The following is a 13,168-nucleotide window of genomic DNA, read 5'->3' as shown; positions in this document are numbered from 1 at the left end:
GTGCTTTACAGCCCCAAAGCATTATGCCTCATAGCCTTTTTTATAAAGTGGTTTAACAGTGTTGTTGGGTGTTTTATCAGCCTCTAAAATGTTCAAGACAGTGTAATATTTTTAAATCAAATGAAGTGTTCAACCTTGCCGTGTATTCCAGTGTGTAAATAAGGACAACCAAGTGTTGCAAAATAAGAAATGGGGTTCTAATGGGTCACTTGCATGTGATTTTTCAATGCCTTGCATGCTAACATGCAACGGCCGGTCCTAGTCTGCATGCTGCTTAATGAATGTCTTCCTTTCTTTCTCTTTGCCCGTCCGTGCTTCCAGAAGATAAATATTCTGAAGGTGGGTATTATTATCGAAGCGTTCAGCGTTTACAAAAGCGAGTGTGCAAATGTGAAAACACTTGGTTGATGGATGCTCGCATAAATGTTATCAAATGTTTTGGTGCAGGTAACTGCTTTATTAATGTTGTTGAAATGGTAAGTAGAGGATCAGGTTATGATCTGCCCCCCCACTATCAAGGTTTGTTTAGCTGTGCCTTAGAGAAAATATCTCTAAGAGGAAAGAAAATCAACAAATGGGTTGAACTTCAAACTCAAAAGTCATTTTAATGTCGTGTGCTATGTAATTGCAAAACATTTTCCAAAAGTTTGGTTTAAAACTATGGTGGTAGATTTCTAGTTTGTATTTGTTGCAGGAGAGGCCCTTGATTTAAGTGAGTTCATAACATATGTCTGTCATATTCTTTTAACATACACAACTACTTGACGCCCCAATGTGCTAATATCTATGCGATGGTGTCTTTGCCATCCAAAAAATTGACACGGGTCGTTCCGCTTGTTTGCGTCGATGTTTATTTTTCAGGAATCGGAACACATTGAAATGAGTTCTGTCCATCTTACCTTAGTACAATCTACTCTGTATTTCACAATCAAAATATTTTATTTGGTTTTGAATGATAGATTTATTTGACATGTATCATAATGTAAAATATGTCAACCAAGCACCTTTAACTTTAGGCTAAATGATATCCAAATATAGAGTAATTTATTCAATATTAAAATATATCAATATAATATCATTATAAATTAGTACACAAATGTCCATGCAATGGTGTCTACTTTACATAGTAGGCACCGCTTGTGTGACTGGATTGAGTCAATGTATTCTATTCTTCACTTTAATTGGCACATTTAAAAGATTTTTTTTTGGATGACTCAATTGAAGTCATGGTGGGGGACGTCTTCACTGGATGCAAATCTGTTCATTTTAAATCAGGGATACGATGAAACATGAATGAAGATGTCTGAATGAGTAAGTAGCCGATGACGCATTCCAGCTGCGAATGCTCATCAGGCTTGACCCTGTGTGTGCGCACCATCCTATTCCTTTCCCTCCGACTTTTCCTTATCCCATCCCTTCCAGTAACACAGACATCTACTGTGAAAAGAGATGCCTTTGTGTCCGTTGTTATTTTGACACAAGTTCCCATGATCCCTTGTTCTCTGCTGACTGTTGCTCTTGTTTTCCTTTTTAAGGTCTGGCACACCTGATGATGGGCGACCAAGGTATGAGCTCTCTTCCTTTTCTCCTGCCTTCCCTCCATTGTCCCCAATGCTGTCACTGTCTTCTGAAATGTGTGTGTTTGAGGCCAGCACAAAACGTGACACTTTTAAAGTGGCGCTCGTTGGAGATAATTCTCAGGGGTACATGAGCCAGCCCTTTTACGAGCTGAATTGTCTTTTCGACTCCGCTGTCTGGTTCGGCCATTTCTTTCCATCCTGAGTGTTTACTGTAAATTTCGTAAGTTTACTGTGTTAAGAAAACTTCTAAATTGAATGCATGTGTTGTAATCACTGCAGCGTTAAAGCTGATGTTATTTTTATACTCCGGCTTTTAATTTTTGTAAAATACTGGACCAAAGATGTATTTTTGCTCAGAAAGGGAATTTTTTTTTTTTTTTCATTGTAACTTGTGCTTATCACTCAGCCATAGTTCACGCAACCATCCGTGTTACCAGTTTTGGTTCCATTTGTCGCCATTTCATCTCTGTTTGCACAAACAGAAGCATCACATCTCTCAGTCTTCATTTCCTTAACCAACATTGCACTTATTAGTGTTTCCTCCTCTCCTTTTGTTCTCCTTTCTTTGTGATGGGAACTTGCTTTCATTCTGGACCATCTCATCAAAACTCATAGGTAAACCTAAAGGTACTTTCCCAGTCTGTTTTTAATTCATTACCCAATGGCATTTACATACCCAATATCATAGTTGAGGTTAGCGGCACTTTTAAATAGCTGTCTTCAAGGTAGGTGCATCTTTTGCTTCACGCATTCAATCCGTCGCCTGCTTGCTGCATGGAAAGATGACAACAGGCAGAAGAACATAGGGTTGCTGTCCATGGTTCAAGGAATGGGTTTGGGGTTTTGAGGCGTGATCATAGTGTTGTGGGCCTCCCATCCTGGCTGTGATCCTCACCTCTTCTCCCTGTGGGGTAAGTGGACGTCTGATCTTTGCCGTTTGACTCTTCTCCTCAGGGCAGAGAGGGGAAACTTGGCTTCTAAGGTCGCTACTCAGCATTCAAGGTAAATCCCTATTCATTTTTTTTATTCTTAAACCAAGCACAATATAGCAATTGGTGGTTTAATGATTAGGCATTAGACATAAGAAGAAGATGCATAGAATATTTGTGTTGCTTTGACATGCTATTGTTCTGTTTGGCTTTTGCTTGCTGTGGCTTATTATTCTTGCAAACAACACATTTTTTTCCCAAATAGTTTGACTTGTGTAATGTTACATACTGTACACATCTTGCATAGCTGCATCTGGGCAGGTAAGCGTCCACCTCTCACTCTAGTCTTTGCTTACATCTATGATTGTGTAAATTTGCAAACACACACACACACACACTTACATTTTTCACAAATTGACATTTTCTGTGTTCCAAGGTAAGTGCCATTCCTGTATTTTATCTAATATCTGTTCACAGCTATGTACGTCAGTGTGTTGCCTCCAGAAGCTGCTCATTTTTTTATAGTGAAGGTTTATCCAGATGCACAATAATGCCACATGATGACTTGGAATCCAGAAATAGCAGTACAATAGAACCTCTAATGTCAGACACAATCTATTTGGGGATGCTGGTATTTCAGAATTTGCTATTTGAACTATTAAGTTAAATTGATTCAAACGGTTCCCTCTTCAACATCTCTTAATTGCACCGGCAATGTTCTGAGGAAATGTTAGCAATCAACAAGTAGAATCTGAAGTTACGCACTCATTAATACGCTGAAACAATAAAATACTCTTAAATTTGATGTTGATTTAAAAAAAAAGTCCTACCAGGTATTTTGTTTTATCCAAGTTAATCATGAATTTAATGATTATTTGCTAATCATTGAATTGGTGTAGGCAACCTGGATCTGATGCAGTAGGACAGTTGCAGTAAAAAGTTTTGAGTTTTCTGTGTTTATCTACTTATATTTTTTCCCTTGGTTCTGCAGCCAACACAGGGATAAGTAACATTGAAACAAGTCATTTTGTGTCAAATATTCATGCTGAACTGCTTGTGACTTTTTGCCTCTGAGTTTTACTCCGTCTCACCGATGATGATGGTTGATGCCAGTCGCGTGATCAATTAAGTGCAATAAGCTGTCAAATGGCCATCGAATGTATTGATACTGCAGCACCAGAATCCCAGTTTACACTTAATATAGTTCAGGAAGGTGACATTTAGGTTTCCATGGAATGTATTTATGCGGCAAACAAAAAACACCTTCGGAATTGACAGCAGGGAAGCTGCAGGAAGAAGACAGTGCTAATGCAGCACAAACCTGACATGCACAGCACTTTGCCTTTAATACAGGCTTTGGTTAGTTGCCCCCCTGTGGTGCAAACCTACGCAGTCCAGTTATGCAATGTGCAGTCCCACACCTTTACACTATATCCTCATTTGGGTATTAAAACCAAGAGGAGTGACGGCGGATAAGGATATCGACCGTGAAAATTGGATGCACAATATAAGAATAAATATACACCAGACATGGTTGATTTTTAATGTCCATCTGTGGTCTGTTAAACACTTGGGTTTGCTCCTTTGAGAATGGACTCGGTTATGTGTGCTTTATCTGGTGCACTAACAGGATTCTTAAAACCTTTTCTTTCTGCACATCAAACCACGGAAAACAGAAAGGGAATGATATCCGTGCTTGTACAAATCCCTGGTATTTATTTCCCGCCATCACAATGAACAGCCATTTCCAGTTTAAGATCAACGACCGGCTGTACACACAAGCTTGCAGGTATAACGGGGCTCTTATAAATTAGTATAATTTTGAGCAAATTATTTTCCCCCATGATCTGCTATGAAGTAGGACAACAGATTAATTTCTCAATATGTGTTTACACATGACAAATCAAATGGATTTTTAATGCTTAAATCCCAGCTTGTGGACAAAAACCAGAGTGCATTAAATCCTCATTCAGTCATTAGCTAAATTCTGTTGCTTGAGCATATGGGGACTTTCATTTTACAGTTTAATCTTCTAGATTATCATGAACTGGTAAAGAAATTGCTATCAAATTGTTCTTGTTATATTTGTTTCTTGTGGGTTGAAAAACTTTGGACAGAGTTATAATTGGTTTGTGATGTAATCGAAGTCAGACAAGGACATACCCAGGAGCTGATTAATTTACACTGCGATAAGATGTTTTTTATTATCTCTGTAAAGGAGTTTATGTTTTGGTGACTGTTAATATTGTGAGAATGACTATGCCAAACGTTGCTTGAGCAAACAAAACTTCCAAATTCATCCATTTGACTTTCAGCAGTACTGCAAGATTGCAATACATGTGAATTTGTCAGTATACAAAATATATCCTTAAATGAATGTATGAACCCGTCAGTGTGTTTTCTCTTTATGTAATTAAGTGACATTCCAGTCTCACTTTTTGTCGTTGGAATTTATTGTTGGTTAACTGCATCTTCACAATTAAAACAGAATGCATTACTAGACTATACCCAGCAGAGGCATTTTCTTTCCAGTCTCACCTACTGTGTAGTCTAAAAGAACAACACGTATGCAACCAACGTCAGATATGACAAGTTGAACTCTTGAGGGCAAAAATAGTATGATTACTTAGGAATTCAAAACATTTAGAAAGACATTTTCATGTCCCATTAAACACTTCATGGATGATAATTTCACAAATGCATCATTAAGCTTCCAGTGGTAAATCAAAACAAATTTCCTAACAATGTCATGTGCCATTAATAAAAAAAGAAATGGCCTCAACATAAAAAAATATCCAGATTGTTGTCCATACTCAGTCATAATGGCTCTAACAAAGTGCAGCATTTGGGCCACAAGAAGCTTTTTTCAACACCATGGAGCATCACGTATGACGTTTGTGGACGTGTCGGCTATCTCTTTTTGACAGGTATCAGAACACATCGAATCAACAACAGATGTTGCCTTTGTAGCTTCACATAAAACCAGGGAGACTGACAATGAAATTCTTTCAGCTCCATTGACCATCTCAAAGGGTTACGCTTTCTCTTTTGTGGTAGTAGGTATTAAGCAAATAGGCGTGTCTTCTTTTTAAATGAATAATATCTTGAGATATTGTATAATTTAAATAAATACCAGCCACCCTGACAGTGTTGCTCCGTTGACATGACATTTAATAACACCTGATCTAGAAGCATGTTTGCGCCAATATAGCACAATGAATGTTATAATTACAGCAACACAAGATTGGAATAGGTTCGAAGGGCCAAACGGATATTTGGTGGATGTTTTGTTTTCCCCAGGAAAATGTTAAATCCCAACAACCTTGTAAAAGTTCAACCAATAAGAAAATACATTCCTTGTAAATTTAGTCCTCATTCTGTAGACTGCTTTGCATTTTCTTTTATGACAAAAACAGTTTCCATAGTGATACATACAATAAAAGATGACAGTTATAGAATTATTTCAGTCCAATGAAATAGTGAAAGATAACTGGCGACTAAAATGGGGGGGGGGCGGGATCGATGTCGACAAGGCTCATCTGGCTCCCGAGCAGAATGGCAGATCTACTTAAGATCAATAGTGTCGGTCGATGCCTCTCAGACTATGGTAAGCAAAAACTGTATTTTTCGGCTTGCTAGTAGGAGAGGATGAATATCAGGATGAGGAAGGCCACTTCCCATTCCACGAAAAGTCCTGTACTTCTACTCAAATTGCTAAAAATTATTGCGTGCATGTTGGTTATAGTTAGTGCATTCCGGCAATTTTGTGAAATGATTCAGTGCTTTTTACTGCTCTGATGATTTACTGTCAGTGTGTCCACAATAGATGTGTTTATGCTGGTGCTTTGTTGGCTTTTGATTTGTGGGCTGTAGCTCACTTCAAAAAGCCGCTATCTGTAACAGTGCATTATCTTCTTCTGTTAGGTGTCTGTCGTATCTTGGCCTGTTGACAAGTTGAAGACTTACAGTATATAAACAACCGGATTTGGTAGAAAAATAAATAAGTGGTTTGATTTAAAAGTTGACAGAGCTTGCCCGGTTTACGTAGATTATTGTGGTCATTTGTGATTATGACGATAGATGTAGATTCACACCCAAGCAGGAACGCAGTAGTATTGTTTCATAGTCTTTATTTTTTTTCTAAGCACCTAATCAAAATCTCATCACATCATTCTTGTCACATGTCACATGATTATTTAGAAACAGTCATGTAATATGTTCCTGTGAATGATATAACCTCGGGGCATGCCGTGGGCTCCAACAGAAAACATGTCGTCATGACATGCTGTTTGACATATGATTCTCTAGATGCAATCAGAATCTTATGAAGGATCATTCACATTATCATGGCTGTCTGGGCAACTGTGACATATGTGCCAACATGTGCACAACATTAATGTTTTAGTATCCGTTCATTTACAACAGGGAAGATGGATCTACCCACTGCGGCAGCTCAAGCGTCATAGGATTGTCCAGATTATCATTCAGAGCTATATGCCACCAATTAATGTAAGCAATTAATTAAAGACGTATTAGAAATATAGGTTGACTCATTGTGACCAGGCAAACCCGAAAGTGACTTCATTTTCAATGATGCATGCTGAGGAAATGGCAGGGCTCCCTATGGGAAATTGAATAGTCCATTTCGAATGGAGTGTGCCCTGGAAAATCCATGGGGGTCAGTGGCAATTTGTCTCGGGAGGTGTGCACCAAGAGTCATTACACTCAAGACCGACATATCCTAAGGGATAAAAACACGATTTAGAAAGGAGGCCTTGTATCGCCTATTGTATGCATAAACATGTACGTACATCTCTTGCTGTTTTGATTATATTTTGCATATAGTCGGGAACATTTAAAGACACAGCAGATAAAGATAGATTTCTTGTTTTCGTTGTGCCATATGAGGGCAGAACCACTTTATAGAAAAACAAAACGATCAAATACGTTTGAATTATTTTTTACTGGATTATATGTGCCCTTTGTGATTGGCTGGTGACCAGTTCAGGGTGTAGTCTGCCTTTCACCTGATGTCAGTTGGGATAGGCTCCAGCTCTCCCCACGGCCCTGAACAGGAAAAGCAGTGTTGAAAATGGAATGGATTAATTATGCCTGGAATATTTTGAATCTCTATTTAATACAGAATCTTTAGACTTGGCTCATTTCTATACATTTATTTCTATGGTCATCTTGAGGACTGTCTTTTTTTATATATGGCAAGGAATTGGTTATTATTTAATTCACATGCTATTATCATTCAATTCTCCGAGGCTTTGAACACAATATCTAGATTGGTGTAAAGTCCCATCATAGAGATTTTTTGTATATTTGTCATCTTGAGGTGGCAAGAACATGGTCTGATATGTTGAGTCTGAATTGTTGCTTCCTATTTGACTTGAATGTGACACTGAGGTCTCACATGTAGAAGCACCATTTGTCTGCTTATTTCCAGTGCTGCCAAAAGAATGTTTTTCACTCAGACTGCAAGAAATTCATCTGGCTGTGCTATTCATCTAGCCTCCCATCTCATTTCCTGCCTCTCTCCCCTCCCTCCCTTCCTCTCTTATTCCTGGATTCACATCACCTGTGCATTGCCCCCACATCCTTTGAGACTGAGCCAAGGAAAGACAGTGGGAGATTACATGACCCCACTTGGTCCACTGCTGTTGTATCAATGAGTTTTCCCGAGCAGAGTCTTGTTTCGCTTTCTGGATGAGATTCACTGCGGTGCTACAAAACATGAAAATGCCAGCAAGGCTGCTGCTTTGCGTTGTTGTCAAAGGAGGTTCGACTCTTTCAATACTGATTTCGGTCTGCTGCACAAAGCGGCCTAGTTATATCACTTAGAAGAGCTCAGGCGTGAAAACCAAACCCAAGTATGAACAATTGTATCAAAATTACTATAAGCGGAAGATAGTCTTTTTTAATAGCAGTAGGACAATAAGACTATCAATTTTTTTTGCTTTTATAAAATGTGTATGAATCAGCAATGAAAGAAAGCAACATAAATAAATTACATCCATAAATTGATGGGGCATATTCAGGATCTTTTGGCAGTATTGGCAGCATAAATTGAATTTTAACATGTTAAGTTTGTATATTAGAATCATGTTGATCTACAATAAGAGCTTTCGCCATTGCAGTATTTGTCAGTGCGAAGTGAGACTTGCTGATGATTTACTTTTGATTAATGGTCGCCAAAGCAAACTCTCTCCAGATGATTTAATCAAATAATATTTTAGACGTTTGAGAACATGGGCCTGTGTCGGAAGCCGTTCAGGTATTAAATAGAAGCTCCTTTCGTATCCATTGCTTAATAAGCATGCTCGCTCCTGTGGGGGACCAACGTTGTGAACTGTAAATATATTTCTTTCAAATGACACTGCTGAGGCTATAACTCGCTGTTCCCTGCACTCTGACGAAGGTCACCGGAGAGCTGTCAAAACATTCATGTTACTGTCAAAGCGTAGTGAGGCTTCCAGGAATTAAAGTAGCCCAGTGACCCGCTGCAGTCTCTGTTTTATCTCTTCATTTTATATTGTAGTCATGAATCTCAGGTTTCATTAAGATTTGTCATTTTGACTTCAAATTTTGGCTTTTAGTACCATTATGGATTAACTCAGTCTACTGTCGGTAAGACAAGAGTCATTACTGAAATGCCAATACTTCAACAGTTTAATCATTGACTGGCTCTTATGCGTGTTTTGCATCATTAGATGTGAATGCAGTGTTTAGTTTTAGCAATGATTTGTACCTTTGTAAATGAAACACAAATATCCAGTGGACAGAAAAAGTCCAAATCTACATGCAGCTGTCCAACTACTTTTAAAGGAATACAGTCAAGTGCAAAGAATTCAGTTTTCTTTAGTCAACTTTACTTATTCCAACATGTATCAGATATAAAATGAGCAATTAATACAAATGGAACAATCATTCAAGATAAAATGAATAGATAAATAGAGGGGCAAATCAAATATAAAGCTACTTTTGCATCATGCGTTTTGCGTGAGCTATTTATGAGACAGTTTGTGTTTTTCAAAATCTCCAAGTACTGGAAATATATACAAAATAAATAAACACCGAGACTGTTGTTGATTCCTAAATAGTACATTATTGTCAGAGCAGTGAAATCCATAAAAGTAATTTAGGTCTTATTTAAGGAAACACGAATCGACTTGAATTTTGCTGTTAAAATGTAACTTAAAGAGTGTCGGTGACTAAAATAGTGGCACAGAAAAGAGGCGAGCATGCCTTGCACATCATTAAAGTGCGAAATATAACAACACGCCCCTGAGCTGCCTGCTGGTCCCCTAGAGAGACAACAGTCAGACAAGACTCTGCACAATTATGGCTGAGAGCCTCTGACCAACCTAGCTTCCATTTCATCATTTTAATTTAAATTTGATCAGTTGTAAACAAAATATATATTTTTTAAAAGTGCAGAATACCACATGAAGCACCTGCCGATTATAATTTATTGAATCCTCTGAATGCGTTTGGTTATTAAGTTATAGCTTACCCAGTCGGGGTAACCACCTGAACCCTCATTGGTTAAATCTGCCCACGCAAATTCAGCGAATACAGCACAAAATGTCGGCTGTGAAAAATGCCTGTGATATCAACAGATCGAATCAAATGATGTGTTTCATTTGTTACGTGTCCTTCCATTACACACTATATGGTGTATAACTCCTATGTGCTACTGCATGCAGCTTCACAATGAATAGGGAATAGGGTTGCAAAATTCCGGGAATTTTCAAACTTGGAAACTTTCCATGGGAATTAACGGGAATTAACGGGAATAAACGGGAATAAACGGGAATAAACGGGAATAAACCGGGAATTTACTAAACTGAAGGTATGTTCTTATTAGGGAACTTAAATATAGTTGTGTAAAATAATATTTTAGCATAATCCTGACTAAAACAACCAGATATCATGCAGCACAGTTGAATATCTTTGCTATCACATGCTCACATAGCTGCAGGGCCACTGAGACCACGCCCCCTACATGTGCTGTTCATTCCTCCATCACATGCACAGATGATTTATACAATTCTGGACCACACTTTTGAGTCCAGAGCACACAAATTGAAGCCAGACTTTTGAGCCTGTGGACTGCATGAAGTGAAGTAAGTTTTGATGACATTATATGGTAATATATTTAGAGATATTTTTATATGTAAGTGCTATATTTAGCCTTATGGTGGAAAAAATAAAACTGGTCAAAACCAAATAAACCACAATTTATACAGTAAATATCACTTTAACAGACAGGAGTGGAACTTTGATGTTGCTAGATATCATTTGCACCTAAGTAAATAACAATAACTAATAGTTTTAAAAACATCTTGTATATTTTGGATTTTATGAGTTGTATCTCCACCAGGATACATTGGACACATCCCATAAATCTGCATCAGCCGCATCAGAGTCAGATACCCTCTCATCAGCTCCTGGTCCCTCTGGCATCAGAGGATTCTTTGATCATATGGATGAACAAAGCAAGAGACGTGCAGATGAGTGTATCGCTCGTGCAGTCTATGCAACTGGCTCACCCCTGATGCTAACGGCCAATGTGTACTGGAAGAGATTTTTGAATGTTCTCCGGCCAGCATACACCCCCCCAACCAGACATGCGCTATCCACTCATTTGCTGGATGAAGAGTTTGGCAGGGTGCAGACAAAAGTCAAGGAAACTATTGACAAAGCAGACTGTATTTCAGTCATCTCAGATGGATGGTCAAATATCCGTGGACAGGGTATCATCAACTACATTGTCACCACTCCTAAACCTGTATTCTTCAAGAGTGTAGACACAAAGGACAACAGACACACAGGCATCTACATTGCTGATCAGCTGAAAGTGGTCATCAATGATCTTGGACCAGAGAAGGTTTTTGCACTTGTGACTGATAATGCGGCAAATATGAAGGTTGCCTGGGAACACGTGGAGGAGACCTTCCCTCATATAACAACCATTGGCTGTGCTGCCCATGCTCTCAATCTTCTCCTTAAAGACATAATGGCACTAAAGACAATGGACACTCTATACAAGCGAGTGAAGCAAGTTGTCAAGTATGTGAAGGGCAAACAAGTAGCTTCAGCAACTTATCTGTCAAAGCAAAAGGAAAAAAACAAAAATACCACGCTGAAGCTCCCCAGCATCACACGATGGGGTGGCGTTGTCATCATGTATGACAGTCTTTTGGATGGAAAGGAGTCCCTGCAAGAGATGGCCATATCCCAGACTGCAGGCATCGAAAGTGACATAAAGAAAGTCATGTTAGATGATGTGTTTTGGGAAAGATTGTCCAGCAGTCTGGGAATCCTCAAACCAATTGCAGCAGCAATAGCCAAGATAGAGGGTGATGGTGCCATCTTATCAGATGTCCAGTGTCTTTTTGCAGACCTCAAAGAAGACATCCAGACAGTCCTGCCCACTTCCCTACTGCTTAAAGCAGAGGAAACTGCTGTTGTGAAGTTGCTAGAAAAGCGCAGGGAGTTCTGCATGAAGCCGTTGCATGCAGCAGCATACATGCTGGACCCAAAATATGACAGGGATTTACTCTCTGGGGAAGAGATGAGCAGTGCTTACACCGTTATTACAGCCTTGTCAGACCACCTGGGCCTTGATAAAGGCAAAGTACTTGGCAGTTTGGCAAAGTACAGAACAAAGCAAGGCCTTTGGGAAGGGGATGCAATCTGGCAGTCATGCCAGCATATATCTGCAGCCACCTGGTGGAAGGGACTTTGTGGATCGGAGGCTCTTGCACCTATAGCCTCCATCATACTCCAGATCCCACCATCATCAGCTGCCTCAGAGCGAAACTGGTCCATGTTTGGGAACACACACACAAAGGTGCGCAACAGGCTCACAAATCTGAGAGTGGAAAAATTGGTTGCTATTCGGGCTAACCTGAGGCTCTTTGAGCCTGACAAAGAGCCATCCTCCACAAGGCTGGACAGTGACTCTGAAGAGGAAGAGTTAGAGTCCGATGTTGAGGAAGTGGACATGCAGGATGTTGAGACCCACGAATGCCTACTGCCTGAAAGGGTTTAGCAAGAAAATGAGAAGCTTGAGAAGCTCTAGGGAAGCTGACTTTTTTTTATGTGCATGTGGATTGGGACTTTTTTGGAGAGATTTATTTAACATTTTGAATGGGACTTTGTTTGGATTTTTGGATTAGGGGGATGCATTTGTGTTCATTTTTGAGTAAAATTTAACTCCACGTTCATGTGTTTGTTCTGTTTGATTGTTCAACTTATAAATAAATCTGTTTTAATTGTATCTGCTTTAATTGTATTATTTTACAATTATTTATACAATTATTATATCTAAACAATTATTTTTGCTTAGATATGATACCTTTCCACTAAATTACCCTCAATTCCCATAAATTCCCATTAAATTCCCATGAATTCCCATAAATTCCCATAAATTCCCATAATTCCCATGGAAAGTTTCCAATTTGGAATATTTCCAAAATTCCCGAGCTTAACTTCCCATGGAAATTTACCGGAAACTTTCCGGAAATTTACCGGAAATTTTCCACCCCTTTGCAACCCTAATAGGGAATGAAAAATATACCTTCCAGCAAGGGTGGAGGGTTCAGGGATCAGAATGTAAAGTTGACATAGATTATTTCCAATCTTTAT

The 13,168-nt window shown here is 38.9% G+C and overlaps 1 protein-coding gene across 10 annotated transcripts in view; it reads left to right on the top strand.

Moving 5' to 3' along the window:
* The window catches only part of LOC133158251 (neurexin-1a-like), a 165,789-nt gene that overhangs the window by 31,026 nt on the left and 121,595 nt on the right, over positions 1-13,168 (top strand). For 6 of the 10 annotated variants that reach the window (XM_061285315.1, XM_061285314.1, XM_061285319.1 and 3 more), the window contains exons 3-4: positions 1,536-1,565; positions 2,535-2,582. In XM_061285315.1, coding sequence (XP_061141299.1) covers positions 1,536-1,565; positions 2,535-2,582 — 78 coding nt within the window. The remainder of the gene's footprint in view (positions 1-1,535; positions 1,566-2,534; positions 2,583-13,168) is intronic. The other 4 variants (XM_061285327.1, XM_061285320.1, XM_061285326.1 and 1 more) reach the window with 1 other exon arrangement.

The sequence above is a fragment of the Syngnathus typhle genome, linkage group LG8 (genome assembly GCF_033458585.1).
Source record: "Syngnathus typhle isolate RoL2023-S1 ecotype Sweden linkage group LG8, RoL_Styp_1.0, whole genome shotgun sequence".
In the NCBI taxonomy this organism is placed as follows: Eukaryota; Metazoa; Chordata; class Actinopteri; order Syngnathiformes; family Syngnathidae; genus Syngnathus; species Syngnathus typhle.
This window is presented reverse-complemented; position numbering and strand designations above follow the sequence as displayed.